Source organism: Poecilia reticulata, chromosome 17 (genome assembly GCF_904066995.2).
Source record: "Poecilia reticulata chromosome 17, P_reticulata-male-v2, whole genome shotgun sequence".
NCBI lineage: Eukaryota > Metazoa > Chordata > Actinopteri > Cyprinodontiformes > Poeciliidae > Poecilia > Poecilia reticulata.
The window spans coordinates 23,953,335-23,976,317 of record NC_088846.1 but is presented as its reverse complement, the minus strand read 5'-3'; the positions used below and the strand labels follow the sequence as shown (position 1 = coordinate 23,976,317).

The 22,983-nt window shown below is 37.5% G+C and overlaps 1 protein-coding gene across 2 annotated transcripts in view; it reads left to right on the top strand.

Moving 5' to 3' along the window:
- The window catches only part of LOC103479907 (guanine nucleotide binding protein (G protein), alpha activating activity polypeptide, olfactory type), a 79,963-nt gene that overhangs the window by 29,991 nt on the left and 26,989 nt on the right, over nucleotides 1–22,983 (top strand). For both annotated transcript variants that reach the window (XM_008434606.3, XM_008434607.3), the window contains exon 5: nucleotides 15,480–15,577. In XM_008434606.3, coding sequence (XP_008432828.1) covers nucleotides 15,480–15,577 — 98 coding nt within the window. The remainder of the gene's footprint in view (nucleotides 1–15,479; nucleotides 15,578–22,983) is intronic.

Sequence of the window (22,983 nt, the reverse complement as noted above, 5' to 3'; positions counted from 1 at the left end):
GTAACTGAACGGAAGTGTGAACGGTTAATCTGTAGTTTGCCCGTTGGTCTGCGCTTTGGAGAGCCGGCTCTGTAGCTCACCAACACAAAATCTCACCAAGATAGTTCTGGATAGCAGTGAAAATATCTAGTACACTTTAAATACGACAAAAAAATGACTTATAAGTAACATTTAAGCAAAATATAGTGTATTGTAGGGATGTCCATTTCTGGCCCAACTCAAGACTGGCACAAACATGACCTTCCTACACCTTTTGTAATTTTTAAATTAAGGCTTCTTAAACTGAAAATGTGAAGTACAACACAAATAATTTTTCTTTAGTTACCCTTTTTTATCTCATAAAAACACATAGCGAGTTTTGTTTTTTGGCAAAAAAAAAGAGGAAAGTTTGTAGAAGATTCTTATTTGTTGTTACTGGGAATAAACTAAAAATATTTCATAGCCTTCGTGTTGAGCCCAAAATGACTGCAAACGTTAAATATTACATGTTTATTAACTGATGTGCAGGTGAAAGAGAAGTAATTTACAATATTTTGGGTTGTTAATTGGGGGGTAAAAAAAGAAAACGTTGTCCCCTGAAAACTTCATGCAAAACGTTTGGACTCCCCTGATAAGTAAATATTTACTTAATATTGATGGAAAACCTACCTGATCCATTGGCAGATAATTTCACTTATAAGAATAAATTTTCCCCATATTACGAGTAAAATAATCTGCTGATGGAACTAGAACTTTTTCATCAATATTAGGAAATGATTTGCTTAAAACAAGCTCCTATATCTTACTGAAAAGGTATTTCCACTAGAAAATAAACCAAAAAATACTTGAGATTTTTGTGTTTTTGCATTGTGGCTGTTTGCTTTCACTTGCTCAATGAGTAGAATAAAAAACTAAATTAAATAAAGTCATTGTCAAAATGTTTATTCTAAGAAAATTTAAAGAGAAGTTTAAGGGAAAATGAATTATTTTCCAACCTTTGGCAAAATTCACAAGGAATTTATTATATTTTTTCCTAATTATATTGCTACAAATCAGTTATATTTTAGAAATAAAATAAATTTTTATTAGTTACAGAGATCAGAGATTTGAATTGGCTCAGTTCTGGTTGGTAAAAATTAGGATGCATCGATTGATCAGCCGGCTGATTTGTTGGCGTTGATTTCCTTAATTTTGGGAGATCGGTGATCGGCCGATACCTACAAGTGAAGTCGATCTTATCCACTGATCTTATTTACCTCAGCAAAGGTCTAAAAATCAGCCACTGTCCTCTTCTGCTCTCCTGTGACAGAGATTTGACTGACGGACCGGCCCACCAGGTCATGTCTGTTAATAGTTAATACTCCCTGTTGAAAACTCAGCAACTTTTCTGCTACGTTTAACGACATTTCAGACAAAACCAAAATTGGCATCAGTCAAAATCAAAATCGGCAGGTCGGACTTTTTAAAGATGGGTAACCTGTGATTGGTGCATCACCAGTAAAAACAGGATAAGTGTGGACGTTTCTGTGAAAAAGTATCTGCACCCTTCTATTTGTTCTTTTGCATATCAGAGCGGATGAACTGAACAAATGCAAAAAACAAATTTCACTGGGAAATAAAGTTATTCAAACAATCTGTGAAAAAGTTTTTGTCCCCTAACTTTTATGACAACATTTGCTGAAACTGCTAGTGAGGTTTTTGTTTTGACGCAGTCATATTGGGAAGGTTTTAGTTTGAATTGCCTTGAATAGACTTGGACTAGGCCGCTCCACTTTTTTTTTTGTTTAAGCTCCTCTGAAACTTGACAGTTGGACGTTTTCCTTAAGGGTTTTCTCATAGACAGCTTAATTCATGGATTTCAAGTCTTCCAGGTTCTGAAACAGCTGCAGAACTTCATACTAGATATTTTTATGTTGGACTTAACAGGAGGCATACATTTCTAATGGTTTTCTTTTATCTGCGCCATTTGCAGAATATTGTTATGTTTTTCTCTGTAAGTGTGACGGACCGTTATTTTCCCTTCGTTTTTAGTTTTAGCCTTGAAACTCTCTCACTGATGCCATTTTTGCCCGGCCTCCATGTCGTTGAATCATGAACTCTGACCTGAACTGATGCATGTTGGTCCTTTAGTGCGTCAGATGTTGTTGTGAGTTCTTTTGTGACCTTCTGAATGAGGCGTCGTCTCGCTTTTGGAGTAAATTTGATAGATTAGTAGGCTGCACCTGAGAAGCTTTCTTACTGCTCTGTGCATCTCCGTGGCTTCATGACTGTTTCCAGACTGATAGATGTCAAAGACTGATCTTATATGTATTATTATTGATGATTTTTAGATCCTTCAGCCTACTTCGTTTTGTCAGATGGATTTTTTTGAGTGATTTCTCGACTCTACATGCAGGCCTGAGAGTAATTGGGCCTGAGTGAGGCTACTGAAATAGAAAAATGTGTTTCCTCACAGGTATTTCTTGATTTAATAAGGGCTACAATTACAATAAAAAATCCGGAAAGGGGCAAATATTTATTTATTTTTTTGCTATACTTTAAAAAAATCTGATGAAAGTTAGCAACATTCAAAAATGGAGATTATTTTGTAATTAAATTATTTCCTGATGTATTTGAAACTATTATCTCTGTTGTGGAACATATTTATGCTTTACAGTCTTTAAAGAAGAAAAATCAGAAATGTGTTTCGAAAGAAAAAAGAAAATTGGTACCAGTCTGGAAAATTGTAATCACTGCATCTCTAATTTTTGTTCATCTAATTTAATTTAATTGTATTTTATTTTTTGCTGTTCTGGATTTGCTATAGAAGTGTGCCATACTACATATTTTGGTGTCAGTCCAATACCAAGCATTTACAGGGACATTGTTGCCAGTACTGATACTGATACTTATTATTTCAGTATGATATACCATCTAACTTACGAACTTTTTTTTTTTGTGGGTTTTCCGTTGAAATATTTTATTAAAATATAAAAAATATATATATAGATGACTAAAAAATTATTTGATAACACATGAGAGGCAGTAGAAATATAAAAACAAAACAAATTTATGTGCATTGTTTTCTTAAGCAAAGTATGAAATATTGTAATTTGAGAGCAAATCAAAGCAAAAACTATTTTTATGATTGAGTTGAGAAGCTATAATAAAAAAATAAAATAAAAATTCAAGACGAGATCTGAAACTGAAGTATCGATCTTATGCTCGTATCGATTAGGGCTGTTCAATAAATCAGCAACAAAATATATTGTGATAGATAATACGTCTCCTAGAATATTCAATATTCAATAATCGAATATTCGCTGAACTCTGATTCAGAGCCCCACTGCATTCTGGGAGATCAAGGAGTTTGTCAAAAAGTTTAGCCGCTCAACCTCTCTCGGCCAGGTGAGCAAGATTGGTGGAATCAACTGACTCGCTCAGTCTTTGGTTACCTAGCAACAACTCGCTCAGTCTTTGGTTACCTAGCAACAACTCGCTCACTCTCTGGTCACCTAGCAACAACTCACTCACTCTCTGGTCACCTAGCAACAGCCTCCTGAGTAACTGGCACAGCAGCAGTTTCAGATTTTGCCCCCAAGCCTCATAACTGCTTAAAAAAAAAAAACAACGGGGTGCAGTGAGAACTGTGGGTAAAACAGGAATGGTCACACCACCAGTTTGGCACTATTTTAAAACATAAAACAAATCAATAATTATAATTGTATATGATATGCTTATATTGTGATAAGTTTTTCAGCCATATCGTCCAGCCCTAATATTGATCAGATACTTATACCGACTTAGTATCTATTATCGATATTTTGGACCCACCTGGAAACAAGATGTATATTGCATATAGTAAGCGCTGTGCTCTCCCTCCCCCACCTGTTGCTGTGCTGCTCACTCCATGTCCAGCAGTACTTTTTATTTTAAGTGATATTGTTTCCGCGTGCCTTCCTCACACGTTAACCGCAATGTTTTCCCTTCGAGCAGCTGTATTTAACGTTGCATCTTAAAAACCAGCTGGGTGTTGGGTTGTGTGAGGGGCCCCGGGGCCACAGGGAGAGGCGGCGTTGGGTTCCCATCCCGAAAGCGAACAACATGGCTCTGTTCGGAGCGCCTGAGCTTGTCATCAGTCTCGGGCTTCACTTGTGCCGTCAGTGTCGCCACCACATTGTCGCTCAGCGCCACCAGGCATGAGATCCGGTGTCCCGGCCCGGCCAATCGGAGAGCCGGGCTTTCATCGGGTGGCGCCGTTTTGAAACGTGGAAGCGCGTTTCGGTGGGAAAATACTGCATGGGTGATGTCATGTTTTGTGATAAGAAAGAGAAGAAGAAGACAATAACTTGGGTGTCACTGAAATGAAATGTGCCTTTTTGCCAAACAACCAAGTAGTTAGAACTAAATGTACTTTTATGATAAATATAGAAAGGATTCACTTTATCTGTTGGAGGAACTGCAGCTTGTGAAGGTTTTATGTAGTTTGAGAAATTTAATTAAACATGTGAGTCTAGTTGTTTGGAGCTTTGCTGATGATTTTCCACCTTTGGTCATTTTTTAGTTTTGTGGTTTTGGTTGCTGTATTCCTGAAGTTTTCAGGAAGTCTCTGTACATTCAGTTTGTATTCATCTATGGGATGTTTTGTACCAACTTTGACAACAAATTATTTTGAAGTACTTTATCTGCAAGTACTCATAGTTTGCTTGTAGTTGTTTTGGTTTGATTAGGGTTTGATGAGGACCATTATCAATGGAAATGATGAGCAAAGGAAGTTATATTACCTAAAAAATTCCAAAAACTACTTAACCATTGTTCACTTCTCTCAGTGGTTATGCAGAATAATTTGCTTTCATATATAAAGTAGAGGTATTTTGAATGAAATGGTACTTTGTAAATATGCAACGGAGTTACAGTTTTGTGAATTTCTATGTCTAATGTGTGTAAATGGATTGAAATGGTTGAGCATTGTTAGTGTAATCAGTTTTATCTTATTCTAATCAAATATTCATTGTCTTAAGATTTGATATTTTTTACATTTCCTTCGTGTTTAAAGGAGAATAGCTTGAAGTATGAATTTGTGCCATAGCGGATGGCAGGATCACCCAACTGGATCCATTATAGCTTGGTGGTAAATCGATTTGGTCATTTAATTGAATTTTCTGTTTTTGAGTATTTAATTTTTGGAAAATCTGGATTTCTTTTTCCAATGCCCCACTTTGGAGACCCAACAGCTGCCATCTTGTTTTACAAACGTCCATCACAGCTTCTCTTTTTTCCAACTTTGAATTCAGGTCGACCCAGAAGAAATAATTTTTTGTTTTTTAAGATATTTTCAGTAATTTTTATTTTTTAAGACTAAAAAAGATATTGTAAATTTAATTTAGTTTGAAAAGAAGATTGTATTTTTAAGCCATTCCGCCCACTCCTACCACCCATCCAACTAGTTAGTTGTTTTCCAAAAATGCATTACACTATTCACATTTTCAAAATATTTTTGTTTTATTTTTTTACTTTTTTATTGCAAAAGGTGAAAAAAGTAGCAAAAAAAATATTTTGAGGAACATTTGTGGTTAAAGTTGAATTGGATCTTTGTGTTTGAAGCAAACGTGATTGGTTTTATGAGCAGGTCTGCTGCCAGTTCATAACCATTATTTAGGACCCACTATTTGTTTGCTTCCGTTTGTGTTATTTTTACAACTTCAGTTTGTCTGACATTAGTTAGGTTGTTTACTTGGTTACTTATTTCACATCCCCCTTTGTAGCTCGCCAATTCTAGTTTTAGAAATGGCTCTGAAGGTATTTATTGTACCATCCAATCCAAAGAACAAACTAATCTGCAAAAAACTTTTATTTTTATATATTCTAATTTGCAAGTATGACCTTACTTTGTGGTAAATCCCGGCTGGCGCACGTTGAGCCCACATGTAGAAGATATAAGGATCAGCAAAACGTCGCCCTCTCGGAGATAAATTCACACCTTATTGGTGCAAAATGCGACAGAATTGACTAAAACTGCAAGAGCATTTAGCATTTAGCTGAACAGAAAGGTCGAGCCAGTTTGTTTGAGTGGAAACAATCTGGACTCTGAAAACCATAATGTGCAGAATTTACTACTCAATTTGATACTTTGAATTTAAATGTGGAGAAATTTGACAGCTACAAATGCATCTACATGAACCTAAGCACACATATATGTGATCTTTCAATAAAATATTCAAATTCAAAAAACTTTATTAATCCCAAAGGGAGATTAAATGGAATATCTGGAAAATTGGTGCCTCAAAATATCTTGGTGCTTTTTGTTATTAGATGTGAAAATTGTTCATTTACATTTTCATATTATATATATATATATATATATATATATATATATATATATATATATATATATATATTTGATTTATTTAAGATCTTGTTGACTTCCAGTTTGGAATACATTTGCATGTATTGTAATTATTATATGTAATTATTTCTTTATTGTAAGAAATGTTCAAGCTTCAAGATACCTTATCATTCTTTCAAAGCATTAAATGCATAATTTCTCCAAACTCAATGAATAATTGTTTCAAACGATCACAGTTAAATTTTCCATTAGTAAACCAGCCCCAGTTTTAACCCCAGTAAAAGCAGAGGTGGTTCTCCTTTAGTTTACCAAACCGCCATCTTTGTTTTTATTGGAAGCAGGTGTAAAGTGTAGGAGGGACAGGCAGTGCGCAGCAACAGGTGGGGGATGGGAGCACTTTGCTACTCTGTGTTCGTTTAGCGAACGTTTGATTGTTTGTAGCAGAGGATGAATCTGCTGGAGCAACAACAACAGAAATGTAACAATACTTACAGTCCAACACTGCATCAGTGCAGTGTTGTACTGCACTGATGCAGTCCAACACTGTTTGAGTGGAAACAATCTGGACTCTGAAAACCATAATGTGCAGAATTTACTACTCAATTTGAGTAGTAATTATATTTTGGATTACTGATTAATAATTGTATTGCAAAAGGTGCTTAATAGGAGGTTTTTTACGTGAACCAGGTGAATAAGCTTTTTTAAAATCCTAAATGCAAATGTAAATATATTTGTTAAATTTTGGCTTTATTTCTACTCTGAGTGTTGCTCCTTCATCAATATGCCGTTTTTGAGTTTGTATGCTCCAGTTAATTAATCGATTACTAAATTAGTTGACAATTATTCTAATAATCGATTCGTTAATAAGATTCATCGTTTCATTCCTAATATGATGCAACATTTTAGTCGTTTTAAATAATTACTTTTTTACGTTTGGGTATTCTGATGCAACTTGTCTTCTCTTTAAACTTTAAACAACTTAAACGATATAATTGTTTTGTTATATTTTCTAGTGGCCATTTATTTAGTGTTTCAGGCAGGAAAGGGGGAAGCCGTGCAGCAAAGGTCATGAAGTCAGGAGTCAAACTCAAGACGCACCGCCCATGGCGTTGAACTTTAGCAGTTGTTACTTTTAAAATCTTGGACTTCCTTAATACCAGAAACATTTTCCGTAACCTCCCTATATTCTGCTCTAGTCATGAGTTGTCATAGCGGGTACAAACTGTCCCATGTCGGATAACTCCGGTTCATACTCCTAAAAGTAGTTGTTTTTTTTTTTATTCTGGATGTTGGCTTTTAAAATAACCCAATATATCATTTAATTCTTTTTTGAGCTTTTGCTTGTTTAATCGCAGAGCGATCAGAAGAAAACGCTGCGTTTATCTCACAGCTTTGAAGTGTTGGAGATAAAGGTTTGGTGCTGACGGAGGACCTTAAGTTTTTCCGTCTCCTCTGTCTTTAGCATAACACGAAACAGAAAGCACGGATGCAAACGGTCGTCTATGCAAATGGAAACAAATGCCTCTGCTGTAGCAACATTAGCCACTCGACAGTGTCTTTCAAATGAACTGGAGCAAATTCAAATGAGCCTTGGCCTCTGATTTGCACTGTGTTGTTTGCCTCTTTCACACTTGTTGACTGGCACTAATGTTTCTGTTTAAAACGGGTGTGGCTCTATAACCGAAAATGGTTCCACATTACAAATTAGCCACATAGTATATTTTCTTCCTAAAAGTTGGGTCAAGATTGTTGGATTGTTGGTGAGCATCGTTATTTTTGTGTCCAGGAAGTTTGTTCCCTCTTGTTGAGCACTTGGCATGTACTTAAAACCTCATGTTAAAAGATAAAAACCCTTTTTCAGTCCTGGGTCTCCTTGTAAGAAGCCCAGGAAATCCAGGTCTCTTTGCATACGTTGATCATGATCTGACACAGATCTACGGTTCAACTAGGCTACTACAAAATCTTGTTCCACGAAATCTCGTGATATTACAAATCCACAATATTTCTTTGGCAAGGTGTTTCGAAAACTGCGACCCAGTTGCTGGCAGCATGTGACTGTCTGTCTGGGGGAAGTAAATTTAAGCAATAATAAATAAGGTTCCTGTATTTGTGGGTGTGTATACCAAGGCTTTAATAAAATTTGTCACCATTTTAAAGTCTGTTTACTGAGATTACAGAAAAGTGCTGGATTTTCTTTAGTTGTATATTCTAAAAGAATGCTGCTAAGCTTCTTCCTGACTTGCAAGAAAAACCAATTTGGATGTTTGGACATATTTCTGTTCATAGAACACGTTGATAGTTATGGTATGCAAACTAAAGGAGTGTCCCACATCTTCTCTATAAAGACAATACTGTTTTGAAATTATATTAGCCAAGCTAAACCAACTGTTGGTTTACAGGTAGCCTGACTAATTATGCTGTTACTATAAGGGCAAAAATATTATATCCCTGGCTTCTATTTGGTTTGGTTTGCTTTATTGAACGAAGTATAATGAAAGAGTAAACAAAATAAATTAAAAATAAAAGCAAACTAAACAAAAGAAGAACAGCAGTAAAGTATATTTATGCGTACAAAGAACGTGAACTTATTTTTTACACCCACCTGTCTCACATTTTTAGAATAATCTGATGAATTACTCTTCACGTTAACTTGGTTTTAGCATTATTTCTTATTATTTTCTATAACTAGTACAGTGCATTCATAATTTTAATTTCATAAAATACGAGTCAAAACGGCTTTTCATTGGTGTATTATGAACCATTTAAGTCATTTGAGTTTTGCCTTAACTTGTACTTAACTTCACTGTAAAAACACAAAATCTTGCCAGGTGTTTGTGGTCTAGATTCTAGTGCAAATATCTTAGTAAACTTGAAATAAGACAAATCAAAATTACAAATAACTTTTAAGCTAGAAATGAAAGCTTGTTTTAAGTCAGTAGTTTCTTAATATTAATTGCCAGATAATTTCACGTATAATAAGACACTTTCCCATCTTATAAGTGAAATAATCTGCCAATAGGACTAGTACTTTTTAAATCAATATTGAGGAAGTTTTGTGTTATTTCAAGTGTACAAAGATATTTGGTAAGATTTTGTGTTTTTGTAGTGCTTGGTTGTATTTATGCACCTCTGCTTTTTAAGTCCAGTGAACGGTGGTGAGCTTATGTCGTTTTTTTAAGAAAAAAAGTTGTTGACTTTTGCTGAATGCAGAAAGTAAGGCGAAGGAATGCTCGATTTCCCCTGAAAGAGAAGTTCCTGTTCCGACTGTTTTGATAAGTCAAATGAGATGTAGGCCATTTTGTCCCGTCTCAGCCCTGACCTATATGATTCAGTTGACATTACATCATGGACTGTACTTGATTAAACTCGGTCTGAGCAGAGAGTCTGTTCCCGTGGAATGGAGGCAGATTGGGAAGATGTGAAAGAGTTAAAGAAACAACAAAAAAACTTGGGTTAAAGCAGCAAATTCCCTCCTGGTCTCTTTCTGTGTTATCAGTTCCTCTGTAGGGCACTGCAGCACACACTGCATTTATTGAAAAGCCCAGTGTCACACGCCTCTCTGGAAAAGAGCCCTAAGGATTGTACACCCCCACCCTCCTCATCCTCCCTCCATCAAGCCCAAAACATCCCAGGACTTTGAGCCCCTGCAAGAAAAAAAATCCTAATCTCAAGTTTAGCTAATATTAGCAGACGTGGTTTGAAGATTGATTGAGTGCAGAAAACTCAGCCTCACACTCTTCACACCCTGAGAGCGAGGGTTACTTGAGCTTATTGTGCGACACTGTACGAGATCAGTGGAGTTTCTCCACGTTGAACTTAATCACCGGATCCGCCGAGAGGAGATCTCCCGGAGCATGTGATCATTTATCAAGCTGCTCCTCTCCTCTCCTCTCCTCTCTCTGGTTCGCGGCTACTACTCCCCCCACCCCCCTGCAGGAGCGTCGAGCCAGTGCTGAGTGCAGAGAGTCATGTGGCGGTGCCAGGCTAGAGGAGGAGCCCATCCAGTCTAAAAGACATGTTCACAGGAGCCGGTAAAGGCTGAGCGCCCAATGGTCTCTGCACAGGGCAAACAGAGAGTCCTGGGAAATGTCTTAGAGTCATGGATGGGATGAGACCCCCCCTCCGCTTCCCCCATAATGCTCCTCTTTGTCCAGGAACAGGAAGTGAGTTGCAGAAGGCATCATTCTGACAGATGCCTTCTTAATGTAAAGAATAGGTTACTATATGTACGTTTTAAACGACATTAAGCATCAGAGACGTTTGAATCTCCAGGCTTTCTTCCATCTGAACCAGGGGTGGACAAAATGGACTTTGAATTTTATTACGATTATTTTGTACTACTATACTTATAGTAGCTCTCATGTGATGTCACACTTCCTTGAGCTTTGTAACTGACAGCCATCTTGGCAGACAGTTGCTATGACAACAATAAACAAACCCCAAGCTTAAAACTAGCCCTCGCCTCGTTCCCATCTAATGGTGCGTTCACACCACAAGCGTTGCGCGCGTCAAAAACGCGTCCCACACTTCAAGTTCGTAGCGTGTGCACCTTGAATGTAGACACTTGACATTTTGCTCTACACCTAGCGTTTCGTGCGTCTGATTTATGTTCAAAGTGTATGTGGAGGCGCGTCAAGGGCTCGTCAAACGCGTCAGCTCTAGTCGTCGCTCTCCATTGAACGCTACAAGCGCTTGAAATGTTTCAAATCTCGCTGCGCTAGACGCTCAAAACGTGCCTCCACGGCCCTCGACACACATAACCATTGGCTTTGAATGTAAACCAGACGCGCCTGATGCTCAAAATGCGTTTGGTGGCAACGCACAACTACTTATAATCAGTGTAAGTACATAAAACATATTACTTGATTACAGTTTTTATGTACTCTGCCTATCTCTGTGTAATACTAAGATAAACATCAGTGATATATGCGGTAGTACTTACTGCCGAACTAGTAAAATTAGCTTAACTAATAGCTTTAGCCTGCTAGCTAAGATAGATATGTAGCCTACATGTTTGTTGCTACATGTACTCACTCTGCCGCTCACCAGAAGCTTGTTATTCCTGTACATCCTTTACAAATTCATTGAAACACTGATTGTATGCATCCCAGGTTTACGCACTCTTCCTGTTCACTAGCTAACTGTCTTAGTATGAGATCGGAGGCAGCTTGTCCACAACGTCTGACATGTTTTCCTTCTCCATCTCATGCGGGCCGATCACGACGGCAGCCATTTTGTTCATGTATCTTTCTCTTGCACTTTAGTCCAGAGTGTCTGCATATGTTGTTATTGTTGGTCTGGAAGCCATGGGTCCGCCATGCTTTGTGCTGCACTTGCCTACTAAGATGGCGCCGATCATTTCTGGTTCAGATTTGTGGGAACTATGTACTGTGATAAAGGTAGAAATGACGATAAATAACTATTGATTACTTCTTCTTTAGGTACGGCTACGACTGCATGACACAGCACTCAGCGCCACAAGCACAAATGCTGTTCTTAAAAAACATACCAGGTTGAAATAGTCTTCTTTAGGATGCCACTTGCCTAAAGAAGTGTGATTTAAACGACACATAGTAACTGTAGTTGACCATTTTTTTAATATACTGATCGTTGCTAATTATATATAATTTCCATATCCACTGTTTGTGGAGAAAATAGTAAAAATATTTTTTTTATCGAGACATCAATAAATCTTCCACAATAAATGTGTGTGAATGTAGCGTGAAGCTTTGGAGTCCTCTGGACTTGATAAAACGTTATACGATTACAGGCCACTCCTACCAGGGGCCATTAGTGGCCCGTGGACTTATTTTGTGCGGCCCACAGCTGCAATTCAAAAATGATGCAAATTTAGCCCAACCAGTACAGGTGGTTGATGCAGATGGAGACTTTTTGTTATCAGGGTAAAATTAAGGTAAATGTTAAGTACAAAGTATTTGTGTTTTCATAACCAACCAAGTAGAACCACGTTCATCCAGAAACTTTTACTTTAAAGCCGACTTTGCTGCACCCAAATCAGCTTTTATTTAATTTATTAAACTTTGCTAAATATAGCAAGAGTTTTGAAAAAAAGTGACCCAAATCTTGTTGTTGTAACTGAAAACAAATTTGTTTGATCAAACTCAAATTTATTTGTGAACACTTTTCTTTGAATACAGCAAACATGAAAAATACCTTTTAGGTTTTGGACCTATAATGAATAAGATCCATTTCTTGCACAAAAAAAAAAGACTAGTTTATTTGCTTGATTTTAGATTTTGAAATTTTGATTCGACAATTTTGACTTATTTACAAAGTTTGGATACCATTGGTGTAGGAGGGATGCTCTGACGTCTTGTTTCTACAGATTAATCTTTTTTAATGCTTATTTTTCTGTAGATGTCTGTTGTAGGTTGACACTCTCCTATTGAACTCTGGGTAAAGGTTGTTGCCCACTAGATGCGGCTTTTCCAGCTCCATCAATGTTTGGTGGTTGATTTTTGTTGGACTAAAGGAACATACTTTGTTCAGCCTTTCTGTTGAAATCTTGCTCTCTCTCACTCTCTCGCAGCCAGAATAAAGATTTCTTTAAATTAAAAAAATCCATGGACGCATGCTTTAAATGAATGGGTCAGTAGTGTCCTTCTTCACAAAATGAAGGCAGCTAGAGGAGGTTGTCATGACCGGTTCGATATGTGAGGACACCCCTCTATATGAGGGGTGTTCAAACTTTGACATGAAGGGCCAAAATCCCCAAATTGAACGTATTCAGGGGCCAACACTTAGGTTTTTATCCCCCAATTAAAAACCCAAAAATATTGTAAATTCTTTTTCTTTCACCTGCACAACAATAAATTGGTCTCATTATTTTTCATTTTAGTTTATTCCCAGTAACAAAAATAATAATTTTCTTCTATAAATGTATCTTTTTGCCTTGTTACCAAACGGCTTGCTTGTCTGTTTTTGAGTAAAAATCTCTGGATGTTTTTATGAGATAAAAAAAGGGCAACTAAAGAAAAAAGTCTTTGTGTTGTAAAAAAGATATAAATTTGCCATTATTAAAAAAAAAAAGTTACAAAAGATGTTGGAAGGTCACATTTGTCTTGAATTGCAGTCAGGAGCCACTCAAAATTCATGCAAGGGCCACAAACACCCCCGCTCCAGAACATGTGCCATCCTCTGGTATAGATGATGGATGTTGGTCAGAACTGGCAACGCATCCCTGCGATGTGACCAATAAAGCTGCATATTAGCGCCGCTGCCTGCAGGCACTGCGGATCAATCAGCCCTTTACTGGTTTGTTCACCACTTTTACAGCCACTCATTGTCATTTTCTTCCTCAGCATCTTTTCTTTTCATACCCACAAATAAACTGAAACCATCACACATCAGTTTCTGTGTGAGTTTGGTATTTAACCCTTTCATGCGTAGTGGTCACTACAGTGGACAGCTGTCTAAAAGCCATCTTCTTGTGCTTCTTGTGGATTTTTATGTTATAAATGCACACAGACCACTGAAGTGGACCCTAATGCATCATAAAATACACTATCAACTACTGGCCATCTGCTGCAAATGCAAGAAATTATTTTTGTTAAATCCAATATGGCCGACAGACAAAAAGGCATGCCAACTGACCCGGTTCTTCCTTCTACTGTAGACGACTCTTGCAGGTAAAGGAAAATATTGTGACATCAGGTAACCCCTAAAGATCAATACTGCTGATGGATTTTTCAAATAACAACTTTGTATCTGGAGAAAATTACAATGGATCACCTAAAATAAAAAATAATTTGCAAAAAAAAATGTTCCTACCTTTTTTTATGCCTTAAGAAAATCAAAAACTATTTGGAAAAAAATCCTGACACAAAGGATCATAATTCATTCATGAAAGGGTAAAACAAAATTCTATAGGTAAATATGAATAAAAATGGCCAAATCAGTCATATAATTTGATTTAATGATCTTATTTTCTACAACGTGTGAACCCTGTTCTCGCCATTTGGGCCGGTTGAGGATGAAGTACGACAGATCATGATGCATGAGCGAAACAAAATGACACCGAGAACAAGACTGAACATTATTTATGAAGAATCATCGAGTTTAAAATGCTGCAGGCTGCGAAACGTCGGCCGCTGTGCTGTGTGCAAAGCGTCCTGTGAAAGATGTACCTGGAAAAACTTGAGCGACCGCCATTAACTGACTTGGGAACAATTTGTGCTGCTGGGACATATAGATAGACAAGGTTAGAATGGAGAATAAAAGCAAATAAAAATTCACAAAAAATTTGCCATTAGAAGATTTGCTGGAAACAGTTGAATTGGAAAAGAAGTAAGAACTAAGTAGGAATAAAAATTTAGCTTCTTAAATCCTTGAAGATCACAAAAATACAATAAATGAACAAATAGGCAATATATGAACAACGGGTAGAAAATAAATAAATGCAGAAGAACAAAACTAAAATCTACATTTAATTTGAAAAACTGGAGTAAATAAATGTAATTAAAAAAATTATGAAAGTGCACAAAGGTAAGAAAGAGAAAATGTAAAATGCACGATTTATGCATCAGCAGGTGTTATAAATAAATCCAAAAAAGAAAAACAAACTGACATCTACATTTAATTCAAACTACTAGTATAAAATAAAATATAAAAAAAAAAATAACGTAATTAAAAAGAAACAAAATAGATGTAAAGCAGAATCCGATATAATTAGATAAATTAGTTTAAAGACAGCAGCATAATAAACTAAAATCTACATTTAATTCAAACAACTAGTGTAAAATAATAAAATATTTAAAAAATAAATAACTTGTAATGTAATTAACTTAAATTAATAGTTATTTTTCATGTAAAAAATTACTTCTTTTTTTTTACATAAAATGAATAGAACTAAATTGAAATATAACTAGATTATTAAAAAATTAAAATAATTGATTAGTTGAAGAAATACAAGTAAAATTAAACATTCGTTTAAATCAAAACTGCTGTAGAAGTGTAATTATACTGGCAGTAAAACGAGGCACAGTAAATACATTTTGATTATATACTTTATTTTGTTTCTAGAAGTCATCTGGAAACACGTGTTATTATTTTTCTTTGGTCTTTTGAGCACCAGCTGAGAGTTAAGGGATTTTGAATGTTATCCAGGCACGATAAACTGGAGTAAAACTTTCCTCTTTCTTTCTTTTTTCTGCAGGAGTTCTTCGATCACGCAAAGAAGCTGTGGGACGACGAAGGAGTGAAGGCATGCTTCGAGAGATCCAACGAATACCAGCTCATCGACTGCGCACAATAGTAAGAGTCCAGCGAACGCACCGCCGTTACAAGGGCCAGAAATGGGGATCGGGTTCAGCCTGCTGGGTTTGGGTTGTCTGGTTCTGGTTGTGTGTTTTTGGAAGCCACGGCGGCGTGTGCATGAGTTTTGGTGTCGGGTCATGACGTGAACACGGCTGAGATATGTTTGCTCTGGGTGTGGCGAGCCGAGCCGCGATTGTAGTCGGCCTTTGGAAAATCATACATATATCTCCTCACGTCAGCGTGTTTGACATGTCTCCATGGCGATATGCAAAGCCGGGTCTGACCTGCGCTGAAATGTGGACCTCTTTGGAGCCATTGTATTGATTCAACAGCAGCCTCAGAAGCAGTGCGGGTCGGGGTTTCACTTGGAGTAGCGGGCTTTCCTTCACACAGGACACTTGTGCTGTAGACACTGCTGCTGGGAAATGCTGAGAGCTGCAAGGTGTAGCTCCTGGTGAGTCTTTCCATGGTGCCCCGGATTGTTTGGAAGGCTCATCCAGTACCTTGGACACGGCAGAGGGCCTCCTCTGTTGCCTGTAAAAGGAAGTTTGGACATGCAAAGCGACTCGCCGATTACAGTGCTCTCCTTCTGCTTCCCCTCTTGCTTCACATGTAAATAACAGCAGGTTTACGGCGGCGACCACATGCAATGACACCCCTGTGGTAAAGATGTGTAAAATGAATTGATCTTTTATTGCAGCGCTTTAATTTCCCTCTGAAGCTGGTAGAAAAGCTCAGTCTGTATCGTACATTTATTCAGCAAGTCCTCAGGTGACTCAATCCTTTAAAATAAAAATTTATTTGAACTGAAAATGTAAATATACTATCTAAGTGGACCAACATTAACAGGAACTAGTCATGTAAATGACATTTCCATGAGCAACAAGAGATGAGATGCAGTTTGATGTTTATAAATCAGAAAACATCTATACCTAAATCAGGCGAATCAAACTCATTTTCGTTTTAGACCAAATCAAGATCATGAATGCGCTTAAAGGGCTGGTTGTGCCAGGATGTATTGATAAAACCTGATCACAAACTGTTAAAATATCAATCAATTCTTAAAATTAAATAATATTATTAAACATCTTTTCAGTTTCTCCAGGATTTTGTGTTTGTGGTGTAATTTGGAAATATTTGTGCTTATTTATGACGGTAAATGCAACATTTTATTCCTCGCTGTTTAGATCGTGGACAATAATCTGACATCAATTAAGGCTGAGGCAGCTGATTAGCACAAGTAAAAAAGTTCCAAATTATGCATTGGTGCAGAAATTTGCTGATTTTGTATAAATTTCCATGATAACTCTCAAGAAACTGGAGGGACTGATTGATATAATTTATCATTAAACGGATAAAAACTGCATTGATTTGATTGATAACATAATATTTAAACACACTTGGTGTTTAGTCAAGAATCTAGAGGGCTGGATTTGGCCCCTGGGCCAGATTTGGACCCCGGGCCTTGAGTTCAACACACGTGACCTAAATCTTATAGTCGGTGCAATAACTGAGAGGTAAAAAAAAAAAAAAAACCTCAGTGTTTGCAGGACGTCCGCGCGTCTTTAAAAAGTCTTGATTTCATGCATCTAAAATTAAAGCCTTAAAAAGTCTTAAATTCTTTGAAAAGGTAATATGTTATCAATATGTTATTCCTTGGTCTTGTATTTAGTCTTGACAGGACTATTGATTCTCATGTATTTTCTGTTGGGCAAAAGTTCGAATCGCACTCTGACCTCTTCATTGCATTCCTGTGACTCAAGATGGGTTAGGCTACCGCTAACTAGCTGCTAATATTACCTTCATAGCTAGCTTGCTTACTTTACTGCATTTATCATGGCAAATTTATTGCCAGTTGGCGGGACGAAGTCTGTACATTTCTGTGGAGATATAGGTCTTAAATTCAATTCCTCGTGGTCTTAAAAAGTCTTAGCTTTGAGTTGGTGAACCCTGGTTGGGTCACACAAAGTCTTCATTGACATTTTTGGTCCTGCAATCAAACACGTAAACAAGTGGAGTTTTAAAAACTGTTCTGTAGCTAAGAATGAGCTTTTTAGCAACAAACACAACATGTGGGTCCATGAAACAATTGATAGGGATATCCTGATGCAACCTCTTTAGTTCCAATACAATACCAATATTGATCGGCTGACACCGATATTGACACGATGCGTTATAAGCATAAATCATTCGTACTTTTGCAACTTATTTTGGTGGGAAATGTTGGAGATATTAGTCAAACAGAGAACAAAAGTCCACAGCAAAACTGACCCATTTGTTATTAACCAACGGATCTGGGGGCTGGATAGAAATGCTGGAGTGGACTAAATGCTGGACTGGACTAAATCCTGGAGCGGAGTGTTTCTAATGGCGTGCTAACATTGTACATTTTAGATGCTCATGTTTTGGCTGATATTGGATTGGGACAACCTTAACAATTGAAGAATATGTGGAAAATCACCTGTATGGTGGAGGATTTATGATACTGTGGGCCTGTTGATGTTTCAAATATACAGACCACAGCCGGCATGAGCATCTGAATCCCATTAATACTCATGACTCCTTGTAAAAACTTATAACTTCCTATTTTAATTGATATACACCTTAACATTCATTAATATGTACAGTGTAAACTCTCTTAGCACTACTGCAGAAGCTAATATCTACAGTTTCTCTATCGCTGCTCCTGAGGAGATAAAGATTACAGCCAATCGGCGGAAACTCCTGGATTTGCTGCTTTGCCGATAGCGTGTCAGGTAGCATTGCACTCAGATATTCAAACTGCTTTTTCTTCTGAATAAAAAAAATAATCCACGAATTATCTAATGCTATATTCCACAGAAAAATACGCAAATACTACTGAACTGCGAATACCAGCATATTTTCCCCCACTTATTGAATAAATGTCTTGAAATTAAAGGTTGGATTTATCTAGAGATAATTCTGCTGCAATAAAAAGATGGATTTATTTTTAGCTGCTTTTCACATCTTTATCAGGTGCCGTCTGAAGGAGCGCTGCCCGTTGGAAGTTGTCCCCTCTTATCTTTAAAGTTGGCTCCTCTTTATCTCCAAGGGTTCGGCCAAAGGCACGTCTGTTAGCCTGTGTTTCAGCAATCCTGTTGCATACATCTCGGTCTTCTCTGACAGATTTTTATATTTTTAACTTCACATCGATGCTTTTCCTGCCCGTGGAACAGGAGAGTGGAAGTCAGGTGATGCTTGGAAAGTCACATGAATCTGTAAGGTGGAGCTGAAACAATCCCCAGCCTGTGTTTGTCTCCGCCGCTCCGAGTCAGTGCCGCAGCCGGATAAATATAAAACCAACCGACAACATATTTAAAAAAAAAAAAAAAAGCAGGTTGGGCGTATTTAAGTCTGAATCCTGGCATCAAAGTGACATCATGTAAAAATCCTGGCGTCGTAAACGTTTCAGGTCTTTTATTACTTCCTTTTTACAGCCCTGTAAACACTGCGCTCTTCTGAGTGTTGAAATCCTGAAGAGTGTGCTGTATTGTAAGTAAAATCAGTATTATCAGTGCGGGCTAAAGCGCTGATAACGCAGCTGTCCTGTGACATGAGCAAACATTAACAGAGGGGAATGAAGACAAAAGTGTGGATTATATAAACTGAGCAGCTTGTTGTGTGTTTTTAATAAACCCACCTTAACATAGTCACAGTATTTTTTTGCTGTATTTCTGCTACATTTCTATCCAAATTTTCTTCTGTAGGCAATAGATTTCCGCTAGCCACGATCCAGTTATCAGTACCAGACTTTTAAAAAGTTCTGCCTGTGCAGTTTTCCTGCCCCTCCTGAAGAAAAGTGTTTCAAATCTAAAATTTTAAATCATTTTGATGTGGCTTCACGTCATTTCAATGAGATTCAAGAGAAAGTGCTGGAGTGAGCGGAGTTTTCTCCAGGTGTGTGAAGCGTAGATTAACACATCGCTAAGCACTGCTGGTCAACTGGCTTAAAGAGGACTGCTAAAGTTTCAGGGTTTTCCCCAGAAAACTTGCTAAGTCCAGAGCCGCCATGTTTTTGAGTTAAATTTTTTTTAAAGTTGACGGGAATTTTTAAAATACCACCTGATAGCTTTGTGTTATTGGAAGACTGGGATATTAATACCTAAACACCAATTATAAAGTCTTAAAAAAGGCAATAAAAAAAACAAACCTAAAATAAATGAACAATGTTAAGCCTGGAGGAGGCACAAGTAAAGCCTGGTGGCCCGCCAGGCTTATAATATACTGTGGGAAACTATGAGTTTATTGTAGTAGTTGTGAGATTTGATTACTTAACATTAGCTTAAATTATAAAAGCACTTCTTATGCTTGTCTTTAAGCAGGAGCTACAAAAATCACAGCCAAACATTTTCAGTTTTTTTTATTTCTTTATAATTGTAGTAGCTTTCATTCAGCTACCACATTCAGCCAGCTGACCAGCAGTACACAGCAAATGCTGAAGCACTGCAAGATCTTACCAAGTATTTTTAGTCTCATTTCTAGTGCATATATTTTAATATATTTGAAATAAGACGACACTAAGTTACAAGTAACTTTTCAGCAAGAGATAGAAGTTTGTTTTATGTAAATAATTCCTTATTACTGGTGAAAAATTACTAATTCTATTGGCAGATTATTTAACTTGTAACAAGACAAAAAATCCTCCATGTTACAAGGGAAATAATCTGCCAATGGAACTGGTACTTTATTATCAATATTAAGGAATTATTTACTTAAAAAAAGCCTCTTTATCTTACTTCTATAGTTACTTTTGAGTTAATTGTGTCTTAATTCAACTGTACTAAACTAGACAAAAATACTTGGTAAGGTTGTGTGTTTTTGCAGTGTGAAGCTCTGCTTTTTAACAGTTTCGTAGAAATTTTGCAAATATTTTTAACTTTTAAACCATAATCAGGTGATTGGCCCATGAAAACTTCAGATTATGAGGTTAAATATAGTAAATAATTACAAGTTTTTAGTACCTTGTTGCCAAGAAACTACCACAGCTACTGTCTAAAGCTTTCTTCAAAAATAGGAATAATTTTATTAATATTGTTCATTTATAAACTGCAACATGTAAAATAAATACATAAAATCGATTAATCATGATAAATAAATTATTGTCATTTAATCATTAGATGCTGAAAGAACAACACAGTCAGTAATTTAAGTCAAAACTTTTTATAAAATGTATGTACATGTTGTATTTAAGATTAAGAACATACTTTTGTCAGTGCTGATAACGAGAGGATGATCAGTAAATCATCCTCTTAACTTTCTCGTTTCTGCTCAGAGATTGTAAAGTGAACCTTTTGTTCAATATCATTTATGGTATTCTATTGATCCTCTGTGCGTTTTCCTGCTAATCAGTCTGTATGGTGGTGAAAAAAGCGCCGCTCAGACCAAAAACCTGCTGTTGGAAGAGAAAACGTTGAGCCCTGGAGTCTGGAAATTGTCAGCGTAACGAGGCCTCTTGCTTGCTTCCTCTTTCTGGTTCTAACCTGCAGTCGGCTCGCTCCGTGGAGGCCCAGACACTCTGTCCTACCTGGCAGCGGCGCGGCCTGTGTGTGTAAAAGCTTCACACACATGCGCGTTGACACCTGTTGTTAAGTCCACTCGCTGGAAACGCTGGCAGACGGGTTCTGCTGCCAAACGGGTTAAAAGGAAGAGAGCAAAGTTCAGCACGTTCAGGCCTGGTTGCTTTACTTTTTTTTTTTTAGTGCAGTAGCACTGCTACTGCTGGGTTCATACAATCCATAGTTTTATTTTATTGTGCGTTTATTTGTGTCGTTTGCGCAGTCTTAGATCATAAACGTGATAAGGCTGCTTTCAGTCGCAGAGTAAATTAAAGAGGAAGTTGGCCCACATGAAGGCTTATGGAGGAGGGACAGATTGCTTTGCATACCAACAGTCAAATATGTTTCGTCGTGAAACCGCAAAAAGCAATCGAGCTTAGCTGGATGCGCGTCCTGTTTTAGGTTTTATATAAAAGCAGACGTTCCACCTCTGCCGTTGTCCTTCACAGACCTTGCTCCACTCACTGCAGATATTTTTTCCAGCAGGCCTAATGCTGGCCGGCCCATCGGACACAGGCACAGGAAATAAAGTACAGGCCGATGGCGAGAGCTTGTTATGCCAAAGAGCATGTCCGGATCGACGCTTTCGGAATCCTGTCACCCATCGATCCGCTCCTCTGCATTGCACATTTATACGTTTTAAGAGCACAGATATGTGTCTGCCAGCTGATTGATTATGAGCTATTTTCAGCTGCGGCGGGCCAGTTCCATTGCAGTGCCTTGGATGTGTCAACGGCAAAATCAAACACGCGAATCTGACCTCCCCTGAGCCTGGTCCCGGGAAGCTCCTGCATGTACATGTGTTTGTGAAACGGGTGCCGTGTTGGTGCGCTGCGGCGGCGCGGCAAGGACAGAAAGAGGGCCGTCCGGCGGCTTTACTGCAGAAACGACATCAGTGAACCTCACTAGCTGACACTGGTCGTGTTAAATGTTTAGCTGATTTTGTTTAAAAACAGGGAAAAAAACTACAATTAATCAAACTGCTGTTAAAAATGTTAAATATTATAGTTAAAGTAATGGCTAACATTTTCGATTTTTGCAAAAACCCTTTATTATCCAAAAGGGAAATGAAATGTTGTCGTAACTCACGTCAGCCACGTATTTTTAAAGTCATCTTAGATGTTAATGCCCTTAGCAGCAATGATCTCCAGTAGCAGTCAGTCTTACAACGAGCCTAAAAAGGCCTCTGACTGAAGACTGCAGCTGGATGGCGGTCTCATGGCTGTTAAAACATGCTAACAACATAGAGACGATATTCCACAATAACATGTCTTGGCTGATTCTATCTATTGTTGGAAAGCACTGCTACTCCACTTCATTTGCCTTTGCTGCTCCTCTTTAAATCTGTCTGGCCATTTGGTCAGAAAGCCAGATAGAGAGACGATGGAGTAGGGGACTTAATCGTCGCCCATTATGATCAATGGAAGAGGTGGTTTGAACTTCCTCCTTCTGTCTCTGCTCTGCATCCAAAAAGGTTTATTTTCAACTCCTCTGGCATTTAGGGTTTTAGTTCAGGTATTTTAACTTTTGAAATGAAAAAACAAAACAAACAAACTTATTTCTAAAATATATTTTGCATCCCTCATGTGACTTCATCTTGACCGTTTCTCTTTCCTGGTTTGGGATTTTTCCACCGTCTTTATTTCTGTGTCAACTGGCTTTGCTTAAGGATGACCAGCGTCGCCCTCTTCTGGATGGTGGACAAACTACAACACCAGCAGAAGGTTTAACTGATTTGATTAATCAATCAGAACTCATTTTAATCTAATAAACCATTAATCAACACTTAGTAGTAAGTTGGTAAATTGTTAATTATGTGCTGAAGTG